The sequence below is a fragment of the Onychomys torridus genome, chromosome 3 (assembly GCF_903995425.1).
Source record: "Onychomys torridus chromosome 3, mOncTor1.1, whole genome shotgun sequence".
NCBI lineage: Eukaryota > Metazoa > Chordata > Mammalia > Rodentia > Cricetidae > Onychomys > Onychomys torridus.
In genome coordinates this window covers 8,265,986-8,293,490 of record NC_050445.1, presented here as the reverse complement: position 1 = coordinate 8,293,490, position 27,505 = coordinate 8,265,986, and the positions used below count along the sequence as shown (strand labels likewise).

At 40.5% G+C, this 27,505-nt stretch overlaps 1 protein-coding gene across 1 annotated transcript in view; it reads left to right on the top strand.

The window, feature by feature from the left end:
* The window catches only part of C3H7orf31 (chromosome 3 C7orf31 homolog), a 35,606-nt gene extending 9,764 nt beyond the window's left edge, over positions 1–25,842 (top strand). The window contains exons 4-10 of the mRNA XM_036182714.1: positions 5,326–5,397; positions 7,304–7,333; positions 9,877–10,058; positions 10,334–10,422; positions 21,023–21,197; positions 21,497–21,588; positions 24,894–25,842. Coding sequence (XP_036038607.1) covers positions 5,326–5,397; positions 7,304–7,333; positions 9,877–10,058; positions 10,334–10,422; positions 21,023–21,197; positions 21,497–21,588; positions 24,894–25,709 — 1,456 coding nt within the window. The 3' untranslated portion in view covers positions 25,710–25,842. The remainder of the gene's footprint in view (positions 1–5,325; positions 5,398–7,303; positions 7,334–9,876; positions 10,059–10,333; positions 10,423–21,022; positions 21,198–21,496; positions 21,589–24,893) is intronic.
* Positions 25,843–27,505: the final 1,663 nt, after the last annotated feature.

Genomic DNA, 27,505 nt, shown 5'->3' with positions numbered 1-27,505 from the left:
TAGACCCTTGATTAACCCTGCTGCAGCTGTAGTTGGTTAACCCTGCTGCAGCTGTAGTTGGTTAACCCTGCTGCAGCTGTAGTTGGTTAACTCTGCCGCAGCTGTAGTTGGTTAACTCTGCTGCAGCTGTAGTTGGTTAACCCTGCTGCAGCTGTAGTTGGTTAACTCTGCTGCAGCTGTAGTTGGTTAACCCTGCTGCAGCTGTAGTTGGTTAACTCTGCTGTAGTTGTAGTTGGTTAACTCTGCTGTAGTTGTAGTTGGTTAACTCTGCTGTGCTGTAGTTGGTTAACTCTGCTGTAGTTGGTTAACTCTGCTGTAGTGGTAGTTGGTTAACTCTGCTACAGTGTAGTTGGTTATGCCTTTGTAAATTCCAGCTGTCCTTCTTCCCTTGAGCTAGACATTGCAAATCTGCAGAAGAGGGATTTGACCCCAGGTTTGTTTGCTGCTAAAGCCCCAAGTACTTCCACATGTTCATTTTACTGATTCACCCATTTATTCCCTGTCTGTTCCATAACTTGAACATTGTAAACTTTGGCTCAGCAACCAGATTGTAACTCTTTGAGGAATGCACAGCTGTGGCCCCCAACATTTGTATGTTAGAAGTGCACAATATGTTATGTGCATGTTATGCCAGACGCAGTGGCTCACACCTTTAATTCCAACCCTCAGGAGGCAGAGGCAGACAGATCTCTGTGAGTTCAAGGCCTGCCTGGTCTACAAATCAAGTTTCAGGACAGCCAGGGCTGTCACACAGAGAAACCCTGGAGGCGTTCATACAGAACTCCAGGGTGTGAAGGGGAGCCAGAAAGACTAGTTTTAAACATCCAGAGAAGTCCAGTTTCGATGATAAGTTTCCCTGTTGTGACTGGACACATCCCCCAAGCCCCTGGAGATGGAGCACTATCGGTTAGTAATGTCACTCTTCCCTGACCCAGAGCCTGGGTTAATGTATCTCTTTTCTTGTGACCTTTCATGTCAGTGTTGTCATTTTGGCATACTTTTCTCCTGAAAACATCTTGCTGGCAGTCTTCTAGCATACTGCAAATAGCTTGGCAAACAACTGTCGAATAATGATTTATCTTCTGCCAATAACAAAGACTGTCTCTTCTTACTGTACTTTTCTTTCTCTCTAAAAGAGCCTTTTGTACAAAACATTTTCTGGTTCTTTGATGGATCAAGCCTCACTTATTTCATAAAAAGATTGCTCTTGAAACCAAATATCACCTTCCCTGGGTGGGGAGGGCATTTCATTGGGGTTCTGTGGTGCCACAATTCAGCTACTCCTTGTGGGGATTTGTGCTGGCTATTCTTTGTCAACTTAATGTCTGTGAGAGGGGAACTCCAATTAAGGAATTGTTTCTATGCAGTTGGCCTGTGAGTATGTGTGTGGGCATTTTTTTTATGAGTGATTGATGTGGGATGGCCCAACCCACTGGGTAGTGTTACCCTAGGCAGGTTGTCCTGGGTTGTATAAGAAAGCAAGCTGAGTGTGAGTCAGGGGGAGCAAGCCAGTGAGCAGTACCCCCATGTGTTCTCTGCTTCAGTTCCTCCCTCTAGGTTCTTGCTTGAGTCCTCCCTGGCTTCCCTCAATGGTGGACTCTAACCTGTGAGATGTAATAAACCCTTCTTCCCTAAGCAGGATTTGGTCAGTGTTTATCCCAGCACCAGACAGCAGACTAGGCCAGGGTGGGCTCCTTCTTTCCTCACTAACTCCACAGTGCCTGCCCCTTAGGGAAATGGCATGGTGAGGTTACCTGAGGCGAAGAAACAGAAAGAGCAGAACTAAAGGAAGGTAACTGTCTACAGAGCAAGTCATGTGTGGGAGACACCATTGCTCTCCCAGCCCTCCTTGACATGACTCGATCTAGGGAACAATATTCTCAACCATAGTGTGGAAGCTTCAGAAATTCTAAGTGGGGTCAGTTATCTCCCATTTCATCCATTCGCTAAAGGAATGAAATCAACAGAGTAATGAAAAAGGTATGGTTTTGTTTTCACTCTCATGTATGAGTTTACTTATTTATAAGTGTAGGGGCTGGGTATTTAGCTCAGTGGTAGAGCGCTTGCCTAGCAAGCACAAGGCCCTGGGTTCGAGCCTCAGCTCTGGGAAAAAAAAAGGTAAGTGTAGACAAGTAGCAAAACTGTTGATTTCTCTATTAAAAAAAATAAGATTCTTCACTAAACTACTGTCAAATGATAAAAATCTGTTAAGTAGATATATAGTGAATTTTTCCTTGATGGTTTTTCTTTAATGGTAATGGTGGTGGTACTTAAAAGTTAATGTGACTACATGAAATAAAGCTTCTAAAGTCTAAAAGATAAAACAGATGCAAAATTTATCACCAGACAAGAACAAAACAATAAGAATAATTAAAAAAAAAACTTATGCTATTAATAGGAGCCAACCAAGGAAAGAAAATCCTATGTAATTTTTTCCAGGCTCTAACTTAATGTTGTCTTCCAGGAAGCATTTGGAGCCAAGCAGTTCTTTGTCCCACAGACTGCAAGATGCTTAGCTTCCCTGGCTCTTCACCTCTAAACAGCCATTAGCTGTGACAAGTGGAATAAAGCCACCACTATTCACTCCCATGCTTTTCCCAAAAGAGCTGGAGACCAAGGCAGGGTGGGGAGGTGGATATTGGATGAGTTATATCCAATCCAAACCCTACATTCCAGATACACCTGAGCCAGGGCGAGCCCACGAAAGCTGCAGTTCTCCAGTCTGAAGAGACAAGAGCAGAAATCATATTAGCAAGGGAAAAACCTAGAGAGGTCAGAGGGCTAGCAGTCAGTGACTCCTGTAGAGTCCAACAGACATCTGAACAGATTTGGTGCTCACAAAACCCCTTTCAGTTCCGCCCTCTCAAAGAGGGCTGCACATGGGTAACATGAGTATGGTGTCGAGGTGTGTGAGCTACAGGACCTTCATTTTGCTTACTTCCCACTTTTGGAACTTGCCCTGTGGCAAGATAAAATGCAGGATGCCGATGCGTATCCTAAGTTCCACCAGTCACTAGACTTTGATTTGCCAGGTGAGTAACTATGGTTGACGAGATGGCTGGAGAAATTAGGGGTGGGCTCAGATACTGGGTGACTACAGTGAGCCCTGAGCTCATAGAGGAGCATTCCCCAGGAGGCCCAGACTCCCTTGACCACACCCCTGCAGCCCACTCCCCTTCTTAGAGGAAGCACCACCTCCATATGAGAGCCTCCTTCCACACCTTTTACTCCTTGGTTCCTAATAACAATCTTGGTGTGCCCATGAAAACATATGGTGGGTTTTTATTAATGTATGGACCCATACGGTCATAGTATTAAACAACTGGGATTTTTTCTTCTTCTTTACAATCCAGATAGTAAACAGATCTACTTTATTTTAATCTCAATATCCACAATACATATGAGTCAGAGATGAGACACTCAGATATTCTTTTACTTTAACTGTACCATAATGAACTAACTGCCTTATATAGGGCTTTGTCAGCTCATCATGAATGTTCATGTTTCTCTAGAACAAATACTAAGTGGAAGTTCTGGGTCATGACATCTGAGTGTTTTTAATTTAGTATGTGTGACCCAAATGATTTCTCTTCTTGTTTTTTGTTTGTTTGTTTGTTTGTTTTTCTTTTTGAGACAGGGTTTGTCTGTGTTGTTTTGATGCCTATCCTGGATCTCACTCTGTAGACCAGGCTGGCCTCAAACTCACAGAAACTCTCCTGGCTCTGCCTCCTGAGTGCTGGGATTAAAGGCATGCGCCACCACCGCCCGATTTCTCTTCTTGTAATAGTGTCTAAAAGCATCCATTTTCTTCTGCCTTTGCCTCTGTACTATGTTTTCCAGCTAAACAGTTTTGTCCATTCTATGAGTCAATCCATTCTCATGATTCTGAGTTTTGATTACTAGTTATCTGGATACGTTTTTGTTTATGTAACAGCTTCTGTATTTGTTTTTCAGTTCTTATCCTTTATTTATTTGGTTTTTATTTCACTTATAGTTTCTTTTTGTTCTTTATAGTCAAAAATTCAAATATCAAAACTCTATGGTAGGGACACGCCTCAGTAGTTAAAGCATTTGCCACACAGGTAAGAGGCCATGGGTTCCGTCTCCCGAAGCAGACACAGTGGTGTGCATCTGACATCCCAGCACTACTGTGGCAAGGGAGGAGGCAGAAAGGGGAGGATCCTTGGACACTCATGGCCAGCTATCCTGCTGTTCTCAGCAGTTCAGGGATCTGTCTCAGACATACATAAACATGCACACACAAACCCTCCAAAACAAAACCTATTTACTGATGGAAAATTTTAAACATTTGTATAGATTTGCTCCCTTTTTGGGTGTTGAGGGAGAGGGTATTTTCCTCTTTTTTTTTTAATTTTTATTTTTTTAGTTTTTTTAGACAAGATTTTCCCTGTGTAGCTCTGGCTGTCCTGGATACTCTGTAGACCAGGCTGTCCTCAAACTCACAGAGATCCACCTGCCTCTGCCTCTGCCTCCCGAGTGCTGGGATTAAAGGCGTGTACCACCACTGCCCAGCTGGTGTTTTCCTTTTTAAATTATGTATATGTGGGGGTTGGGGATTTAGCTCAGTGGTAGAGTGCTTGCCTAACAAGCGTAAGGCCCTGGGTTCAGTCCTCAGCTCTGGCAAAACAAACAAAGCCGGGCGGTGGTGGTGCATACCTTTAATCCCAGCACTCAGGAGGCAGAGCCAGGTGGATCTCTGTGAGTTTGAGGCCAGCCTGGGCTACCAAGTGAGTTCCAGGAAAGGCACAAAGCTACACAGGGAAACCCTGTCTCAAAAAATTTAAAAAAAAATATGTATATGGTGCATGTCTGTTTGTAGATATGTGCACATGAACGCAGCTGTTCACAGAGGTCAAAGGTATTGTGAGCCACCTTGAGTGCTGGGAACTAAGCGCTGGTCCTTTGCAAGAGCAGTGCACATTCCTAACTGTTGATCCACATCCCTATCCCTCTTTCTTATTTTTAGTTTTTTAAACGAGGAATGTGTATGTAACCCAAGCTGAACTTGCTGTCTTCTACCTCAGCATTCTGCTTGTGAATTTGCAGGTATCTGCCACCATTCCTTGGCTGTTTGGGTGTTACTGAAAGTATCTCCTTTAAAGTGCTAGGTTGAGATGGCTACATTTTCCCATCCTGTCTACTGAAAATTTCTTACTTTTCAACTCATTTAAAGCACCACCTTTTATATATTCTCTATAGAATTTCTATATATTCATGTCTACATTCATCTATTTGTCCTTAACTATCTCAAGGATATGCTGTATTATGTAAAAATATGTTCAATTTAATTTGCTCTCTCTTCAGAAAGCTTCCTATTGAACAGTTCTACTATTTGACACCAAACAAGAAAAGTGATGTCTATGGAAACGATTCTTTGTAAGTCCTGGGCAGGGGCTGTTTTATGTGAGATCACAGTATTTTAAGTAAAAATGAATTAGGTGAGAAATGTAGAAGCCCTTTTATAGAAACAAGGCTTCCCTTCATATTAAAGATCACCCACACCAGAAATCAGCACTAAGGACATGGAAACAAATGAATCAAACAGGTATGTGTGGTTTTTAAACAAACCTGTGAAAACTAAGGACTACTGGAGAGCAAAGCAGGTCACCTTGGACCACGTCCCTGCCTTCTCCTACTCAGTCTAGTAAGGGTCTGTTAGATGCTTTTAAAGAGTCACTGAAAATGTCAATGGCCCTCAACAAAATTGAGATTTTGTGAGGACAGAGGTTATTATAATTGCCTACTCTTGATAAAATCACTGTCTCTTTATGGATAAAGAGTATTTATTAACTCACCATCATTTAAGGTAATGTCTTCTATCATATTAAATTGTTGTTTTAAAGTGGCTTCTTATGTACACTGAAAAATCATGCCTTTATTTTCAAATAAAAATGCCATGATCTTAGCTCCACGTACAATGAACATATAGCACATTACAGAAACCCTGAAGGAACACTGAACCATAAGAGTCTTCCAAGAAGCTAATGCAATAGAGGATTGAGCCACTAGAGGGAGCCAAAATTTGTGTTTGCCCAAGCTTTTCCCACTTGCGTTTCATTAACTCAACTCAAACATGGCAAAATTAATGGATTGATGTCAAGAAAATAGTGTCTCTGGACATCTGGTAACTTGATTTGTATCTTTTTAAGTTTTTTAAAATACTTCCTTTTATCTATTTTTTTTTTTCATTTTGAATCAAGGCCATTTTAGTCATGAAATATAGCAAATTTTGTGACATGAGACATTTTAGATGCCAATTTGTGTTTTATTTATATATAACAGTCAGTCTAGCAACACTACATCCTCTGGATTCACATATTCACCACTTCCCGCACACCCATATCTCTGCCTCTGCAGCATGGCTGGAAGACAGGAAATGACTTCTTTTTTTCAGTTCACATCCACAGAACCCACATAAAGATTTATAAAAAGTTATGGTTCACGTGAATTGTGTGTTTATAATACACTACAGGGTAATACAATTATATGGTCTGCTGCTTTCTTGTGACTATATCCAGCATGGAAAATATGTAAAACACTTCACAGTATAGTCAGTTTTTCTAATTTATTTTATTGTGAGATGATAACATTCTGATTATTTTCCACACCTGAACTCTTTGTCATATGAGCACAGGCTGAAATAATTGCTGGTATCAAATGTCAATGGATAACTATCCCTCTGCAGGGGGCTTGTTTCCAGGACTACGGTATTATCTCTTGGCCTGTGGGTTCTGAGTAGTTTGTAAGTGCACCCCATCAGAATGAACTGGTTCAGAAAATCCATGCCTCTGGGAAGTTACCCAGTTTTATTCTTTACCCTCTGATGATTGCACAATATTACTGTCACGAGAGACCAGCAGCTGTGGGCAAAGGGACAAAACACACCCAGTATTTATATATCCTCCCCAGCAAGGCCACACAGGTCGCTTTAGGACACATAATTGCATCACACGTGATGTCAGGCTCTCAGGACTCTCTGGCTACATGGCAGAGGAGGTAAGAACAGGAGCCCTCAGCCCCTGAACCTTCCCTGCAAATAAAAAATGCAAAGGTTTGCTGACCAGGGCTAAGTTAGAATCAAAGGGAAAATCGATCAGTAGACAACTGAAATTTGAAAATACTATGTGTGTGTCTTATCACTGTGCAAGGCAATAAAAATTTGCCTACATGTGAAGGTGGTTTAAACACAGAATGCATCTTAATATTCTTAAGTTTCTAACAGGAATTCAAGCCTTTAAAAGGCCCAACTAAAGTTGGGACTTTTGTCCTGTTTTCATTCTAGGTTACCCAAACCACCTAATTCAGCAGTAGGGTAAGTACGTGCTTTATATTTTCCTCTCCATTAGAATGAAAAAGGATGTTGTTGCTTATGACTTAGATGGGATAAGCGCAGTGAAACTTTTCTAAAAGCTGCATTTTAACTGTTGGAGGACAGTCTGGTGCAAGACCAAGACATTGATATTTTTATTTCTCTTCATTTATATCCAGCCAGTCTTTTAAAATGCAATTTTATTTTAGGATAGTTTTAGGCTTACATATGTATTCGAAGTGAAAACAGCGATTTCCTCGCATACCCCCTCCTCTCCCTGCTGAGCCTCTTATGTTCATGCAGCATGCTTTTTATAGCAAATGAACCAAGAACGATGCACCATAGTAAGTCCACACTTCAGATCTGTTCCAGGACTGCATCTAGAACACCATACTGCATTTAGTGGCATGTCTCTTCAGGAGCCTCTCAGCTAGGATAGATCCTTAGTCTTTACTTGTCTTGATATTCCTTTTTTTTTTTTTTTTTTTTTAAGATTTATTATGTATACAGAGGGCACCAGAGCTCATTACAGATGGTTGTGAGCCATCATGTGGTTGCTGGGAATCGAACTCAGGACCTCTGGAAGAACAGTCAGTGCTCTTAACCTCTGAGCCATCTCCCCAGCTCTGTCTTGATATTCTTAACAGTTTTGAGCATTAGAGAATACTTGTAGAATAGCCCCAAATGGAATTGGGCTAGTATTGGTGAAATTATTAAGGCCGCTCCACGTAGTTAAAAGGGAGGTTTATTTTGTGGGGTACTTACAAATGAGGGGGTAGGTTACAGGGTCTGGTAAGGGTATAGTGCAGTCCGGCCGTGTTCTCTGGAGAACTCTGCTCGGTCCACCTCCAGCGTCCAGAGTCTGGGAACCAAGAGAGTGACCTCTTCCCGATCCTCGGTTTTCCGCTCCCTCCTCTGCCCTGCCTTGTGGGCGTGACCATTACCGAAGCCTCAATGCGGGTTGGAACTTCCAGGCCAATGCTGGGATGGCTATCCACTACAGGCTAGTTTTATTTTTTTGTGGTAAGACTGGAGTGGGGTGTTTTGGGAAGACCACAGAGAGAAGTGCTGTTTATCCGCTACCGCACTCCACTCAGTTTATTGCGATATGACCCTTGATCACTGGGCTCCGGAATGTTCACGGATGTCCCCTCTGCAGTCACTCTTCTTGTCCTTCCTTCCACTGTGTGCTCTAAGAAGAAAGCAGGTGTGTGCGTAAGGCATCTGGAATTCTGCACCGCCTTCCAAGAGCAAAGCACCTGCACACATTATTTAGGGCTGGGATGGAGTTCAGCACTTGCCTAGTATGCTCAAGGCCCTGGTTTGATTCCTAGCACATGCCTATAAGCCCAGAACTCTGGAGGTAGAGGCAGGAAGATCATGAGTTTAAGGTCATCCTCAGCTATATAATGAGTTTGAGGCCAGCCTGGGCTACTTTAGTCTCTGTATAAAACATTCTTTTTGGCTGGGTGATGGTGGTGCACGCCTTTAATCCCAGCACTTGGGAGGCAGAGGCAGAAAGATCTCTGTGAGTTCGAGACCAGCCTGGTCTACAGAGCGAGATCCAGGACAGCCAAAACTACACAAAGAAACACTGTCTCAGAAAAAAAAACAAAAACAAAAAAACCCAGTATTCTGCATGAGAGTTTTACATACTCTTTTTTTTTGTGGGGGGGGGGGATTGTCGAGACAGGATTTCTCTATGTAGCTAGCAATTTTGTTTCATTTCTAAATAGTGTGTGTATATATTTTATTGATTGCTCAAAGAAACAAGCAGCCAGGCGGTGGTGGCGCACGCCTTTAATCCCAGCACTCAGGAGGCAGAGCCAGACGGATCTCTGTGAGTTCGAGGCCAGCCTGGTCTCCAAAGCGAGTTCCAGGAAAGGCGCAAAGCTACACAGAGAAACCCTGTCTCGAAAAACCAAACAAACAAACAAAATGAAACAAGCAGCCTGTGTTGGAAGTCCAGTCCGAGATGCTGCATTACTAGACCAAATGCACAAAATGATTCCATAAAATAAAATATATGGATCTTCTTAAAACATAAAGTGGAAGTTAAAAGCACCAAAGTCTTCCTATACTTCCTATAAACTGTAAAATTAAAACATTGTCTGCTTTATATTAGCCATTTAGGAAAACTACTCACTGATAATTAGGTATGATATTTTAATTAAATTAGTTTTGATTTATCTGGCAAAATTAAGATTCTACAGGGCTGGAGAGATGGCTCAGAGGTTAAGAGCACTGACTGCTCTTCCAGAGGTCCTGAGTTCAATTCCCAGCAATCACCTGGTGGTTCACAACCATCTGTAATGAGATCTGGTGCCCTCTTCTGGCCTGCAGGCAGAACACTGTATACATAATAAATAAATAAATCTTTGAAAAAAAAAAAGATTCTACAGAATCTGAGCTGTCTGAGTATAGGAATGGTCTGGGCCATCCCCACAGTGAACAGAGCAGCAACTGCCACAGCAAATGATCCCAGTAAATATTGGATGGTTTTTCATTGTATTTCTTTCTCTTCTGATTTACTCAATAAATCTTAGAGAAATCTGCTCAGTGTATCCAATTGAACATCCCTACCATACACACATAAGCCGCGGCGCCATGTTTCCGACCTTCACATCACCTAAGGACCTCTACAACGGCATCAAAGCCCGCACCCAGCAGCCTTTTCCTCCTACAGTGCCAACCAAGGCCTATGATACAACGGTTCTGAAGACAAGAGGTAAAATGTGACTTGAAATCAAAACTGTATGACTTCTTATTGGCATGAGTTCAGTAGTCAAATCAAAGAAGGCACAGAGAGCAGAGGATGTAGTGAGCTATGGGCACTGTTAGGAAAGGTGCCTCAGCCTGCCATCAGCTGAGAGCTCACTACTTTGCAATCACTCTTTGCAGACACTCATGGCTGCACCCCTTCCTGGTCTTATGTCTTACTCTACCCATAGGTCTGGATTGCTCTGATCTCTTCAGAATAACTACTCTTGTTTCAATTTTCAGGTAACCCTTACAGATATGAACTGCTTGATTTTCCCATGGATTCAAAGAAAAAAGCATTGACTTGGCCAGGTCAGGGTGTATATTATGATGTAAGTATCTTTCGAAATTAATATACGTTTACCTACTACACTTATAAACTATGCACAATGGGGTCTGGGGAGATGGCTCAGGGTATAAAGTATTTACTGTGCAAGCATGAGGACCTGAGTTCAGATTTCCAGTGCCTGCATAGAAACTCGGGATGATGCAAGGTGAAGTGGCCAGCAAGCCTAGCTGAATCAGTGAGCTCCAAACTTAGTGAGAGACACTAGCCTACAATTCTAGCATGGACAATGATAGAGGAAGCCACCCAGTGTTAACCTTGGGCCTCCACAGGGATGCATGTACACGCCCCTTCACATACACATGCCCACTGACCGCCACACACATGTATATACACAATGCATATGTCAAACATATAAAAGTGCACATGGAGCACTGGGGATTTAGCTCAGTGGTAGAGCACTTGCCTAGCAAGCACAAGACCCTGGGTTTGATCCTCAGCTCAAAAAAAAAAAAAAAAAAGTGCATATGGTAGACTCTTTATATTTCTATGAAAAGTGTGCAATTTTAACTTTCACATTTTTAAAATTTTATTAACTGATTTTGTATACTTGTGATAGATATGGCACATTTCCAGAATAATAAGACAAAAAGTTATGTGTGTCTTTCAAACTATGGTGGAGAAGCACTGCATTTCACATACTTTGCATTCTCTAACTTCATCCTCATGATTCATAATAGATTAAGTAATTTAAGTAATTCCACCTATGCATAGAAGTAATAGGAGACTTTTTTCAAAGTTCATAAGCCATTTTCATTCTAGTCATTATTAACACATTTGTATCAAAGTCTAAAAGAAAACATGATAGGTTAAATTGCTGCACACAAACCACTTTGAGATACTTCATTTAACTCTTAATTTTCCACTATTACTACCACCAAGCCCGTTGTATAGATGGGAACACTGAGACTCAGTTTATGACTATGCATGCAATGGTTAGAGTTCAGGTTTGTGAGGCTTGTCTCTGCTCTTCACCTCTGTACCAGAACTCCACATGGATAAAAGGGAAACTTTCAATCATGAGATAACATATCTAGGCATTTGAAAATAATAGTAGCTGCCATGTATTGGCCAAATGGTTTCTGAGAAACAGTACGAGGTCCTTCCATAGTAGCTCTTGCACCCAAGAAGTTGTGAGCTAGGTAACCAATTAATAATGGAAGGTTGGAAACATCTGAGTTTTACCTGGAAAACCACTGTGGCAGGCCACCTGTCAATAAAGTAAACAATTTCTGTTGTGTTTTGAAGTATGTCTAAAGGAACCCTTTAACAATCATTTTAACTGGATCTCTGATTTTTTCTCTCTTTTACAATTATTTACTTAAAAAATAAACTATTATTTTAAAAAGTCATGCAAATTAATAAAAGCATCAAGGGTCTCTCTGATTCTTTCAGGTAAAATCTATTACCTAAGTAACAAATATGAGAGGTTATTCTTGCAACTGCCCCTGTTACTTCATGTTCTAGTAGTCGGAGTCTCTTCATGTCGCTCCTCTTTGGCTTCCTCTTTGCCCAAGTGGAAGTGTAGTGAGTTAGGAAGGTCTTCTGGAAGCAACCTTACTTCTTCCCCTCATCTGCTATTCCCTGCGTAGATTCAAGCCGTGGGAATGTCCTTTTCTTTTTAAGATGTATTTATTTATTTTATATATATGAGTGTTCTATTCTGCATGTGCCAGAAGGGGGCATCAGAGCTGGCTATAGATGGCTGTGAGCCACCATGTGGTTGCTGGGAACTGAACTCAGGACCTCTGGAAGAACAGCCAGTGCTCTTAACCGCTGAGCCATCTCTCTAGCCCTGCTTCCATGGCCTTTCTGCCTATCTAAAGTTTGCTCATTTTCCATGCCTCAGCTAAACAATGTTTCTATTGAAACATAGCTGGAGCCGGGCAGTGGTGACGCACACCTGTAATCCCAGCACTCAGGAGGCAAAGGCAGGCGGATCTTTGTGAGTTCGAGGCCAGCCTGGTCTCCAAAGCGAGTTCCTGTAGTTGGAGAACTTCTCTTCAGGTGCCACCAAGCCCTGTTAGTCCAACAACCCACTTGTAAAATAAACACACAGACATTTATATTATTTAAACTGCTTGGCCATTAGCTCTTACTCTTATATTTAGCCCATTTCTATTAATCTATACTTTGCCACATGGCTCATGGCTTACCAGTACCTTATCTCTTTTTTGTCATGGCATTGGCTCACAGTATCTCCCTCCCCAGCCTTCACTTTCCCGAATTCTCCTCTTCCTTGTCCCACCTCCCCTACCCTTCCTGCCTGGCTACTGGCCAATCAGCACTTTATTTATTTTAACCAATCATATCAATACATTTGACATACAGAACATCCCACAGTACTTCCCCTTTTCTTTTTTTCAAAAAGCAAGGTTTTAACTTTTATATAGTAAAATTTCAGATAACAAAACAATTATCAAGCAAGAATTAGTTGCAATATTAAAGAAAATATCCTATCTATCTTATATTTGTGAGTCTAAGGTTTTATTTCTAACTTATCTTTTATCATAATTGAGGAAATTATAATTATCTAGTCTTCAACCACATCAAAGACCTCAGAAGGATATAATATTACCTGAGAACCGGGAGAAGGATGCAAGCAACTTTTGGGAGTCTTGTAGGGTAGACAGAGACACCTGGCAGCCTGGATAGTCACCTAATGTTCTTTTGTAAAGTTGGGGCATTTGTCTTCAGCCCACAGGGCTAGAGTCTCTTGGTCACCTTTTTTAGTGTCCTGTAGAATGTCTGGCAGTTTCCTCTGCGAAGCAGGAACCTGAAGGACCATTTTGTCAAGCAAAGTTCAGTGGTCACCTTTTTATGGGTCCTGCATGTCCAGTTGATAAAGCAGTCCAGGCAAGAACAGTTTCTTCCCCAAATGGCTATTTTTGCCAAGGTGAAGATAAGATATCAAGTTTCTTCAATGTCCATCCTCCTTTCTAAAGTAAATTGGTGTTGCCAGAAGCAGACATGTCTCACTGTCCAGAAAGTCTAAATTTTAAAAATAAAATTTTAAATTTAAAATTTTAAATGCCATAATCTGTAGGTCTTTGAAGTATTTGAAGATTATCTATCTATCTGAAACATCTCTATGTATACCTAGAAGACTTAACTAACATGGCTACAAGTATGATTATCATGGATGACTAATTATTAATCTATTTTTAATTATCCATTACAATTTCAAATGAGCTATACAAACATAATACCTTAAACATGAGTAGAAATATACACACAGTATAACAAAATTAACTTTAAGTTCGTATCAACAGACTAAAATCTATACCAATGTAAGACATTTTAAACGAGTTGTTGCTCTTTAAAAGTAAGTTCATTAATCTACCCTTTCATCCTATTATATCCATATCATATCCCCTTTTCTTCTTTAGAAAGAGATCACATTTATAAACAACCTGATTTAAATAAAAATATTGGTTTTTCTCTCTGTCCCACATCAGGGCCGTGCCTCTCACCGTCTCCTGCACATTTGAAACACTCGTCTTTCTCTGGGGTTGGCTCCATAGCGGGAAGGCCTGTTCAAGGACTCATGACTCATACATACCATAGAATGTCCAACCAGATGCCAGAAAAATCTGCCATTTTATTTGCTCCCATCTGTGTCTTTTTCATTCCATATGTAAATAATCAAAGTTCACAATCTTATTTATTAGTGTGATAGTGTAATTAGATGAAATAGGATGCAATAAAGAAATAGTGTCTGAAAATGCTAAAGTCCTTCCAGAGGATGACGTCGTATCTGCAATAAGCCTGTCTTGCTCCCTTGCTAAACTGAGTAAGCCCTATCATTCTACACTAAAGCACAACCAAAGGAAAAGGTTTTAAAATTTCCTTTAGTATATCACCACTGTATGATTTACTAATGTTTTAATGGAGATTTATGGAGTTTGGGTGCCCAGTACAGAGCCCTCAGAACTTTGCATGTAATTCTATATTTAATAAGTCATGACTTGATACGTGTTTATTAAAACTTATTGAGCTATGGCCCTGGGAAGATGGCTAAATGGATAAGAGCACTTGCTGTACAAGCATGAGGACTTCAGTTCATATCCCAGCACTCACATCAGGAGCCAGATGTGGTCTGCACAAGCCTGCATCCCTGGGCAGAGAATGGGACAGAGGTAGGAAGGTGAGTTACTACGGCGCTAGCTGCTGGTCTGGCTCCAGGCTCAGTGAGAGGTTCCGTCTCGAGGGCGACAGTAGGACACCTGGCCTCCACTGGCCACACAAATTACTAAGCTACACATATTCCGTGGGCTCTACTGAAAACATAACATCGCTCTTGTAAACTGGAGCGTCTTCCTAGAAAGAAATGTGCCAGCAACTGGAAGTCCTTCCTGCCTGTGCTTACCTTTGCTGGGTACATGTCCTATGCTGCAGGTACCCTTCCCCTCCTGTCGTAACTGCCATCAGCCCCTCAGCACAGCATCACCTTAGCAGACTCCCCACTCAAATGTTTCCTGGTTATTAAACCCCTGCCACAATGTCACAGATAACACTAAATCTTGCATTTCCTATTTAATTTCTTGTGTCCTAGACTGCATTTCAGCAGGTGATGATTAGTTCAACCAGTATAAAGTACATTAGCCTAGCCTCTTCGGACAGTATTTGAAGAAAGTCCATGCTTTATCAATAATGAAAAGGAAACACAGAGGGCTTTGTTTCCCAGCATCTGTAAATGCCTGTAACTCTAGTTCCAGGTGATCCAACACCCACTTCTGGCTTCTGTGGGCTCCTACACAGAGGTGGTATACATAAACTCACACAGGCACACACATAAAATTTAATAGTTAAATAAATACTTAAAAATATTTTTAAAGGGGCTTTCTTTACCCTGTGAATAAGCAAGCCATAGATTAATTAATGGTATATTAAGGTACTTATTTGATATTTCTTCTTTTTCCTTTTTTTTTTTTTTTTTTTTTTTTTGTTGTTGTTGTTTGGAGCTGAGGACTGAACCCAGGGCCTTGTGATTGCTAGGCAAGTGCTCTACCACTGAGCTAAATACCCAACCCCCGATATTTCTTTTTTTATAGATTTATTTATTATGTTTACAGTGTTCTAGCTGCATGTTTCCTGCATGCCAGAAGAGGGCACCAGATCTCATTATAGATGTTGTGAGCCACCATGTGGTTTCTGGGGCTTGAACTCAGGACCTCTGGAAGAACAACCAGTGCTCTTAACCTCTGAGCCACCTCTCCAGCCCCTATTTAATATTTCTTTTGTTTGTTTGTTTGTGTGGGGTTTTTTTGTTTGGTTTTTGGTTTTTGGTTTTTTTGGTTTTTTGGGGGGTTTTTTTTGGTTTTTTTGTTTTTTGTTTTTTGTTTTTTTGAGGCAGGGTTTCTCTGTGTAGTTTTGGTGCCTGTCCTGCATTTCGCTCTATAGACCAGGCTGGCCTTTAACTCACAGAGATCCGCCTGGCTCTGCCTCCCAAGTGCTGGGATTAAAGGCGTGCGCCGCCGCCGCCGCCGCCGCCACCCGCCACCACCACCACCACCACCACCAGGCTTACAAGTGCTTTTTACATGACGTCTCTTACCTAAAATGAGAATGTTGTGGAATATTAGTTTAAGGTATGTTACATTTGTTTATGTTGTGGAATATTTGTTTAATGATGCAAAAATGTGTTGCATTCTTTTATACTGCATTTCTTTATCTCTGTAAAGCTATGTTACTTTGCCTGCCTAAAACACCTAATTGGTGTATAATAAAGAGGCCAATAGCTAGGCAAGAAGGAGTAGGTGGGGCTGTCAGGCAGAGAGAATAAATAGGAGGAGAAATCTACACATGAAAGAGTGAGGAGTGAGAAAAGGAGGACGCCAGGGATCAGCCACACAGCCACACAGATAGCCACAAAGTAAGCAGGAAAGAAAGATATATAGAATAAAGAAAGGTAAAAAGCCCAGAGGCAAAGGGTAGACCGGATAATTTAAGAAAAGTTGGCTAGAAACAAGCCAAACTAAGGCCAGGCATTCATAAGTAAAAATAAGTCTCTATGTGTTTGTTTGGGAGCTGGGTGGCAGGCCCCCAAACAGTTAAAAAAAAAATTGGCATACCAACATGAGGATCAAATATCTACTTAGGGCCTGAGAACGCTGGGGGGAAAAGCAAGCAAAAAAAAAAAGGACAGGGCTCCTTTAAGAGGCACTGCTGTTCAGCAGGCAGCACTAAATAGGAACAGTAAAGGAAATAAAAACACCTGCCACGGTGCAGGGCACTGGGTTCCAAAGCTGGGAGGTGGATGCTACCTCCCTCCTACCAGCCTGCAAGCTTTAGGCTTGGCTCCCAAAGACCTGAGAAGCAGGCAGAGCCTGCTGCCAAAGCTGCAGTGGAGATCCTAGCCAAGCCACTTAGCAGTTTAAAGGGTCTTGAAGTCAGAAAAGGATAGAAAGGATAGATACACAGTAACGACAGATCCAGACAGAAAAAACTCTAAACAGGTTAGCTTGTGTTTAACAATGTGTGTAGGCTTCAGAAAGGAAATAAAGGGGTATAGACAGTCATAGAAAGAAATAGTTTAAAAATAATAAAGCAAAGTCTTTAAAGAGAGTAGCAAAGCAATGAAAAAAAGAGCAAGAAGAAGCCATGTGGAGATGAGAAAGACACAGGGAATCTGGATCCTGTATGTTTTATTAATTTTGAATTTTTGGATTGCTGATAAGCAAAGGAAACTGCTAAGAGACATGGGATTGAAAGAGGGACAGCTAAAATAAACCAGCCTAGATATTTTAAGAATGCTTTAACTTTAAAATGGAAGTCAAAAAATGTATTTGTTAAATGGAAGTAAAAAATGCTTTTGGGCCAGGCGGTGGTGGTGCACGCCTTTAATCCCAGCACTCAGGAGGCAGAGGCAGGCGGATCTTTGTGAGTTCGAAGCCAGCCTGGGCTACCAAGTGAGTTCCAGGAAAGGCACAAAACTACACAGAGAAACCCTGTCTCAAAAAACCAAAAAATAAAAAATAAAAAAAATAAAATAAAAATAAAAAATAAAAAAAATAAAAATAAAATTAAAAAAAAATGCTTTGGGGATGAGACTATGCTTTTGTTTCCATGGAAACAAAAGGCTGTGGATTCATTCCAGGTTAAGATGGATCAGGTTTGATCATGGGAGACCTCCTGAATCTTTTTTTGTTTGTTTGGTTGGTTGTTTTGTTTTGTTGGTTTTTCAAGACAGGGTGTAGTTTTGCCTGTCTTGGATCTTACTCTGTAGAACAGGCTGTGGCCTTGAACTCACAGAGATCCTCCTGGCTCTGCCTCCCAAGTGCTGGGATTAAAGGCGTGTGCCATGACCACCTGGCCCTCCTGAATCTTGTCAGGTGATATATATCAACAAAGTTTTCAGTTGCTCTTCCCAGGACTTGACCATTATTTCAATTTTCTCAGGGAACCCTAATGATGCCTTTGTCTACAGACAATAGGAAGCAGTCTAGAAAAGTCAACACCCACATTTCCAAGAGGTGGGGTGGGTGGTTATCAGTTAGTTAGTGGGTTATGGGTGTTTGTTATCGTTTAGGGGAATATAGGAATATAGGATAAAAAGACAAGTATTAATCTCAAATATTTTACGTTGGTATGGATGTTGGTATATTGATTTAAAATTATTTTTGTTATACTGTATGTGTGTTTCTATACTTGTTTGGGGTATCTGCTTATGCAGCTCATTTAAAAATGCAATGTAAAATTAAGAAATGAGGTTAGTAGTTACTCTATAATAATAAAACTTGTAGTCATATTAGGTATACTTTCAAGGCTAAGCAGGTATAATTTAGACAGATGATTTTCAAACATATCAAAGGCCTACAGAATATGGCATTTAAGGTGTTTATTTTTTATTTTTTAAAATTATTTATTTAAATTTTTATTTTATGTACATTGGTGTAGAAGGTGTTAGATCCTGGAGCTATAGACAGTTGTGAGCTGCCATGTGGGTGCTGGGAATTGAACCCAGGTCCCTGAAGAGTAGCCAGTGCTCTTAACCACTGAGCTATCTCTCCAGCCCTTAAGGTGTTTAATAACACAAGGTTTTTCATGACAGTGAGATACATCTATCTGCTCTTGGCAGCACCAATTTACTTCATCAAAAGATGATGGGCATCAAAGAAACTCAATATGGAGTTTTCTTTCAATGTGGCAAGGCTAGCCATTTGGGAAAGAAACTGCACTTACCTTGACTGCTGACAGTATGCTGTACCAAGCATGACATAGGAAAACTACTGTTGACATTTGCCAAGACAAGGCAGGACAATCCTTCAAATTTCCTGCTCCACTGAAAAGTCTGCCAGATATTCTAGGCCTTTAGGCCAAAGATGGATGCCCCAACATTGCAGAGGAACTTTGGGTGACTATCCAGATGTCTCTGTTGTTAGGTAATATTACATTCTTCTGGGGTCTTTGATGGAGTTAAAGTTGTTTTGTAGTTATAGTTTTTCTTAGTTTTAATAGAAAGTAAATTAGATATACAACTTTGGAATCATTAAGGTAAGATAGATAATGGAGTATTTTCTCTGAATTTGCTAAATACAAATGAACTGAATATTGTAAATGTAATTCTTAATTGATAACTGTTTTGTTGTATATATTTCACTATGTTAAAGTTAAAAACTTTCATTTTTATTTAGACAAAAAGAGAGAGATGTTGTGGAATATTAGTTTAAGAGCTGTTGCATTTGTCTATGCTATTGAATATTTGTTTAATGATGCAAAGATGTGTTGCATTCTTTTATGTTGCATTTAACTCTGTAAAGCTGTGTTACTTTGCCTGCCTAAAACACTTAATTGATATAATAAGGAGCTGAAAGTCCAATAGCTAGGCAGGAGAAAGGATAGGCGGCTAACAGTCAGAGAGAATAAGTAGAAGAAGAAATCTAAGCTTAAAAGAAGAGTGAGAAGCGAGAAAAAGAGAAGAGGAGGACACCAGGGGCCAAAACACAGCCAGCCATGGAGTAAGAAGGAAAGAAAGATATATAGAATAAAGAAAGGTAAAAAGCCCACAGGTAAAACATGTTAAAAGAAATGGGATATTTTAAGTTAGAGAAGCAGGCTAGAAACAAGCCAAGCTAAAGCTGGGCATTCAGAAGTAAGAATAAGTCTCTGTATATTTATTTGGGAGCTGGGTGGCAGGCCTCCAAACAGGTTAAAAAAAAAAAGAGAGAGAGAGAGAGAGAGAGAGAGAGAGAGAGAGAGAGAGAGAGAGAGAGAGTTGCTTCAACCTTATAAGAATGCTAGCAACAGTATCACCCCTGGGCCTAGAACTTGCCCTTCCTCTGCTGTGGTCCTTCCTGTGGGGCTGGGACTTTACAGAGTAAGGAGGCTGTATCCATCTGCAAACCTGTTCTTGTTCCCACTCCACACCAGTCTAGTCTTTGTATCCATCTTTAAAAGTTAATATATCCCCAGCTGTATACAGCCCTAGGGTAAAGGGCTAGTCTGAGATGACTACTGGGTGGAATGGAAGTGATGGGGAGATGGAGCAAGGAGAAGGGAGCACTACAAGGACCTAAGGCTAAGTACAGCATCTGGATCTTCCTGAGCCACCACCACGCCTTGGTGCAAAACTGGTAACAGGCTAGCAAGTCTTAAACTGGAACTGCTTTTCCAGGTTGTTAAAATGGTACCTCAAAGTAGATAGTAGTTTATTTATTGATTTCCACTGAACTGTTTAGACAAATGGTAGGTTTCTATCTGTACTTTAAGCCCCAGACACTCCAAACATTAAAGGTGGGCTTGGCTTGCAGGCAACACATGGCATCATGTTCATAATGTTCCATATTATCCACCTCCTCCACCCTACCTCTGCTTCTGCAGGTTTTTGTCTCCATTATTTCTGCCTAGTTGCTGTGGCATGACATAACATGACCCCTCTCTCACCTCCCTCCTTCCCATCCTGCTCCTGGCCTCACTTCTCCATTCAACTAGAACATCCAGTGAACTTCCTAGCAGTTTTGTCTTAACCTTTTTAAAACAGCTGTCTGTAGTCATTTGCCTTTACCCCTTCTTTCTTGTGCTGGCCAGTGTGCTCCTGGACCATGTTTGCCTTTGGTGATCCTTCTTTCCTGCCACAAATATGTATATCCAGGCACTGACTAAACAGAGCCACACTAAAACGCATCCAGCCACATGTACATGCACATCCCTTTAGAGAATACAAAATAAAACTACAGTTATATATAAAGAATGACCATTCTAGTTAAATTTGAGTGTCTTAAGCCTTTGTGAGAAAGCCAGAGCCAACATCATGAAGGTTCCTTTGAAGGACAGAAGACAGAAGCAGCCACTTTGAGTCGAGTCCACCAGCAGTGCACAGAACCCTCTGTAGGTCTGATGAAATCGTACTGGAAGTAGGAAGTAGAATATCCAGGGACAAACTCCAACCTAAGTTCTCAGAGACTTTTAGAAGAGATGTTAGCATCCCCTTGATAAATGTGGTTACAGTTACAGCCGCCATCCCTGGCTCAAATATGGTAATTAATAAAGGAAGTGACCTCAACTGCTTGCCAGCTGGGACAGTGAACCAGCCCTTATTGAGGTAGATACAATTAATAAAAACAACCTTTATGTTCATATTCTAGTTTCCTAAATGTGTTGAGAAAAACAAGCCAGTATTCTACCCAAAACCTCCTAAAACCTTTGCTCCTAACCCATCTTTGAATCCATGGGATGCTGTGAACTCTGCAAAGGAAGCCAATATACAAAGAAATCTTGAGCGGTCCCACTGGATCACTTCATATACTAATGATTTTACAGGTATGTGTTCACACTAGTACAAGTAATGAGAACAAAAAAGGGACGCTCAACAAATGCTGTCTATCACAGTCTTCCATCTTCTGGTGTTCTGCCCTGTTACTCATTATAAAAACTAATCCAAATTAGTGGGAGAGCTCAGTTTCTCTCTTAAGTGGGTAGCAGGGAGGTAGGGCTGGTTTCTATTGTATTGGTTCTAATTTGACGATAAAGAGAACTGGTAGGTTTTCCTACTTAAAGTGTAGTTTAATAATCATTCTTCATTCACTCTACCAAAATAATAAGACAATGTTTCCATTAAGGTCTAGGGCCCATGAGCCCCCTTGAGCTGGATGATTACCATGAAAAGGAGGTAGCAGAGCTAACTGGACAGATAGGATTTGACCCACAGCCTGTAAGTCAGCTCTCAGTTATTTGAAGGAGACTTGTCTCCTTACTTTTCACATGTTATGTGTCTTGATCATTGGTGGCCACCTAAACAAAAAGAAAATCTAATTGGTTTTGAAAGATAACTCTGAATTTATTGGAATTGATTTGGGTACCCTTGTCACTGTTTGGAAAAACTAAACTTCACAGTACTTTTTTTTAAAACATTTTTTTTCCTATCATGCTACTGTTGGTAAAATAATTCACAAAAGAATTTGCTTATGATGAGTAAAGCTTAACTAGTAATTTCATGATTTCTAATAAATTTTGGATCTTTGCAGAGTTGTGTATCTTACACATTCCATTACTTTTGAAGAAATTAATGACTTCTTCCTGTTAATCATAATAATTGAGAGTTGGCTGAATTACAATCAAAAGCCAATAAGTTTTTTGACTATATTAATAGAGAATTGATTAAATAAATGGCTTGAAAGAAATTATCAATCCCTGTAATAAAAAATATAATCTGTTAGATCAATTATATAAAGAATGTGAAATTACTTAATACTCATGTGTTGGTTTATCCTGTATAAATATAAATTTTGAAAACATAATTTTCCAAGCTATAAATTGTGAAAATATATATAAAACTATAGGCATATGAAAATATGGGTTATTTTCAGATCACACCAAGAACTTTAATTTCATATTTGTTTAAGCGTTTGTCAAAAGGAAACCAAATCAAACACCTGAACTGGGTCCATAATCTGTGCTTTATCAGCTACCATAGGGCTTTTCATTGTTTTCATTTTGCACTTGCAATGAGCACTCTCTGCTGGATTAGATATGTGCTCTGACACTGGTGGGGCTCAGCATGCATGACCAACTCCAGGAAAGCATATTTTAGCGGTGATAAAAATCCCTGTGAGTCTTTTTTCTGAATGAAATACAAGTACTAGAGCTAGAGATGTTGTTCAGTTGGTAGTGTCCTACCTTAGCATGCACGAAATCCTGGTTAGATTTCTCAGCACCTTATAATCTAGGCATGGTAGCACATGCCTATAATTCCAGAACTTGAAAAGAGGAGGTGAAAGGTTCAGGAGTTGAAGGTCATGGTCAGTTGCATACCAAGTTGAAAGGCAGCCTGTGATACATCAAAAGAAAAAGTACTAAAGGCTGTTGCTCACATAGCAGACACTATTAAAAATCTGATATCCTTTTCTTTAATGACAGATGTAGTAAACCTATCAGAAAGTTGGGGTCTTTCTTCGCTTCATAATATATTTACTAAAATTTGATTAGCTAAAGGTTACAACTATTATCCGGTATAGAAATTCCTCCAACTAGGATAATCCAAAGGGATGGTCCAAAGTCCCTTATTCTTTTTTTTATTTTTTAAGATTTATTTATTTATTATGTACACAGAAGAGGGCGTCAGATCTTATTACAGATGGTTGTGAGCCACCATGTGGTTGCTGGGAATTGAACTCAGGACCTCTGGAAGAGCAGTCAGTGCTCTTAACCTCTGAGCCATCTCTCCAGCCCCGTCCCTTATTCTTTAGGTCCATTATACTCTTACTATTTTCCTTCCTTCCTTCCTTCCTTCCTTCCTTCCTTCCTTCCTTCCTCCCTTCCTTCCTTCCTTCCTTTCTTTCTTTTTCTATTTATTTATTTATGGGGGGGGGGGGTGAGACAGGGTTTTTTGAGACAGGGTTTCTCTGTATAGCTTTGGAGCCTGTCCTGGAACTTGCTTTGGAGACCAGGCTGGCCTCGAACTCACAGAGATCCACCTGCCTCTGCCCAGGATACTGTTACTATTTTAACCACCACTTTTCTTTTTAAACATTGGCTGTCATGTAGCCCAGGCTGGCCTCAGACTTTCTATGTAGCTTAGGATGACCTTGAACTCCCAATCTTGTGTCTATTCCCCTAATGCTTGAGTTACATACTCTTGTCACTATGTCCAGTTTTAAGAGGTACTACATACTGAATCCAAGATTCTAAGTAAGTATTCAACCAACTGAACTACATCCCTGCCCCTCCCCCCCCCACACTCATCATCATTACTTTTCTCCTGATATTGAAATGTATATACTGCTTTTTGGTGTTTTCTTTAGCATATTATTAAAAAAAAATTCAAACATATAGAAATAATTTTCATTTAAGACCTGTATACTCACCAGTTATAGTTTATCATCAATACTTTATTATACTTAATCTTTTGTGTAATCTATTCCCTCTAACCATCCACCAATATTTTTATTATTTTTACTCATTTTAGAGTGAAGTACAGACCTTAGTATAGCTTTATCCCTTAAGATTTGACATGCATACCATTTACCAGAGTTAAACTTTTTTTCTGTTTTTTGTTCAATGTAAAGTATACATTCAATAAAATTGTACAAATCATAAATGTATATTTGTCAAAACAAAGGCATCATTCAAGCCTCTGGCACAATATAGGAGACATGTTACCATCCATGCCCTTACCGGCCACCTCTTCCTTCTACCCACATAGCTCCAGTAAGGTATCCTGAATATACTTCCTATCTTTGCCCTATCTTTGCAGTTGCTAAGCCTTATTGAAACTATACTTTAAAAACAGCTCAAAAGGAAACACAGATGGGGCAGTGGGCACAGCTCAGTGGCAGAGCATGTGCTTGGCATGTGCAAGGCCCTGTGCTCAGTCCCTAGAACCAGTAAGCAGCCCAGTAAAACTGAACACCTCAGACAATGCTTCTCAAAGCATTTACCACGCCACCAGCCTTAGCAGCACCTGAGACACTTGTTAGAATGAATGTTCCTGAGTTGGGAGGATAACTCCGAGTGCACAGGTTTGTTCCCTCTTACACACCCTCCCAGAACAAGGAGATTCCAGAACCCACTGTAGACCTTGAAAGTCCTAGTCTTAGAACTAAAGCTTAAGAACTCCACTCTGCCAGCTCTGAAGGTGATTCCAATTCAACCTAGGCTTAAGAACGCTTGCGTTGCCTACATGATTTAAATAACTGCACAGGACAATTACTGCAGTCCTGATTTCATAAGTTTTAGTGAGTCCTTTTGTATCTTTGAAATTTTGAAAGCTGAGAATTCGTACACAATAAAGCTTGCCTATAGCCAAATAAAGCATATATACTTTCCATTTTACTGAAATCTAGTAAAAGAGAAAAATGTATTTATTTGGACCCAAATTTCAATGTATTCAAATAAATACCAAAGAATCTTAGTGTATAAACTTCCACCTCTCTCCGACTTACTGATAGTGAAAATGGGTATGGAATTGGCCTGCTATTTATTATTGATTTTTTTCTCCTCTTTATTCCACTGGTATAGCAAGAAAAATTCCATCCTGCCTTAAAACCTCCCAAACCTTTGGAAGGTCGGATTGCCCGACTTATTCATAACCAACGACCTCTGGAGGCCATGGTACAAGGCCCACCTTCCTGCCCAGACTGTACCCCTAGAGCGTTGTGTGCTTTCCATACATTCATACCCAGTTCCACAGAAATGATGGCAATGAACGATAACCTCCTGCCTGGAATTACCCATAAAAACCAGGATATTGAAGAGAAGATTAAGGAAGAACAAGGCTTGATGTCTACCTATACACTCCCAACTTGTTATCCAACAAAAGATCTGACTAATCTTTATGACCTAAAATCATTTCCAAAGATCACAGACACCAAAAAGACAGATGACTTATACTGGAGACAGCTGGCAATGAAACCCCTACCCATAACCTGCTCTAAGTCAAACCATTACATTGACTACGAACCACTTAAATCTGCCTTCCGTGACCCATATACTATGTGCCAGAACCCTGTTCGCCTCAGTAAGTCTAATATTCTGCATAACAGAACAGATATGGATGATTTCACTTTTAACCACTTTTTAAGTAAACCAGAATTTTTGGACCCGGACATGGAAAGCAATGAAGAAACAAGACCTATTTGGGCGTGGGTTCCTAGAGCTGGAGTGCCCAAACCTCAGACCAACCTGCTAGACCTTAGGAACTCCTTTTCAAAGTCCATGGCACAGAAGCGTTTGCATGATTCCATCCAAGAAGAACAGAAGGACCTCAGGGATAAGATACACTCCGGGATGAGACATCATTTCTATGGCCACAATAGCCATTATTTCTATAATTGAGATATTCTCTCCTCCCTTCAAAACCAAGCCTCTTGCAAGAAAATAAAATATGTCACAGAGTGCCCTGCATTTGGCTGGATTCTGTTTCTGTATTGAGCCATAATGACATTAATGAGGTTTGTGTTTTTAAGAATTTAAGTTAGGATCTGGTCAGAGGGACCAAAATAACGTCCTGACTTTTCAAAACATTTAACAGTTTGTCAACAAAATATCAGAGCCAGAAAAAAAAAATTAGTCTTTAGTCTCATCTTCAAATTATACTCTGAAGAAGTTTTCCAAAATCAGGAAAGTCAATGTGCAGATGGATTTACACCATCATTTTGCGAGAAATGAAAAGCTGAAAAAATTCAAATATTGAAGATTTGACAGACAACTATAGAATGTATCATGCCTTAATAAAATTAATATGTCAACAATCTCTTTTTGTAAATGTTTTCACAAAATAATGGGTAAAAAAAAAAAAAGGTAAAATTCATCTCTACCAGTTCAAGGCCAGACTGGTATACATAGTAAGTTCCAGGAGAGCCAGGTCTATGTAGAGACCCTGTCTCAAAAGGGGCGGGGGGGGGGGTGTAGAATTTAAATCCACAGACAATATAGTTCTCCAAACTATAGAACTTCAATAAAACATTGTCAAGTCTGTGGGAAGATGAATCCTGAGTGTTCTGAGTGCACACATTATAGGTTACATGTGTAAGTCCGTGGGAAGATGAATCCTGAGTGTTCTGAGTGCACACATATAGGTTACATGTCTAAGTCCGTGGGAAGATGAATCCTGAGTGTTCTGAGTGCACACACACAGGTTACATGTGTAAGTCCGTGGGAAGATGAACCCTGGGTGTTCTGAGTGCACACATTACAGGTTACATGTGTAAGTCCGTGGGAAGATGAACCCTGGGTGTTCTGAGTGCACACATACAGGTTACATGTGTAAGTCCGTGGGAAGATGAATCCTGAGTGTTCTGAGTGCACACATTACAGGTTACATGTGTTTCCTTCCCCATAGCCTTCTGATAGAAAACAGATAAAATTATTTTGTTACAATCCAGACCACTTATTAGATTTCCAATTTTGGAAAGATAGTGTGTGGCTTGCTGCCAGTTATTCTAGAGCCCTACATCTTCATTTTTGAAGTGTTTGCCCGCTGTGTCGTAACTCCCATATGCGTGTCAACACGTAAGTGTGCCAAGAGGTACGTTTTTAAAGTTCTCTTTTACTCTGTGTGTTTGGGTGGCCATCGAAGCCCCAGGTGTGTGTGGGGGGCAGGGGGTGTCAGAGATCAACCTTCATGAGTCTTCTTCCACTGTGGGTTCCAGGGATCCAGCTCAGGTCAAGCTTGCATGGCAAGTGGTTTAACCTGCTGAGGCATCTCACTAGCCCCAGAGGTACATGGTAAAAACAATTTACCGTGGCAAGTTGAGTACCATGAAGAAATCACGAGAAAAGCTGAGTTGCTTACAAGGCACTCAGAGGAGGCCAGCTGCCCCAGAGAAAACAGACCGGCCAAGCTATATTTAAAAGGGGGATCAGTTGAGCTGCCTAGAAGAGCCTCCGGCATGATGAGCTACACCAAGTTGTACAAGCCCCAAGTTACCAGCCTTTGTGAACTGTCCCCGGTGCTGGGACAGGCTATGAAGAACCTGGCTTTGAGTCATTTCTGTCCCTGTAAGTAACCCTTTACCTATATTCCTATAAGTAATACCAGTAAAACTCATTGGTTCACACAATATAGTTACATGTTTTGAATTATTTCTGTCCTTATAATTAATGTGTACATTTCTTAAACCTATTCTGAG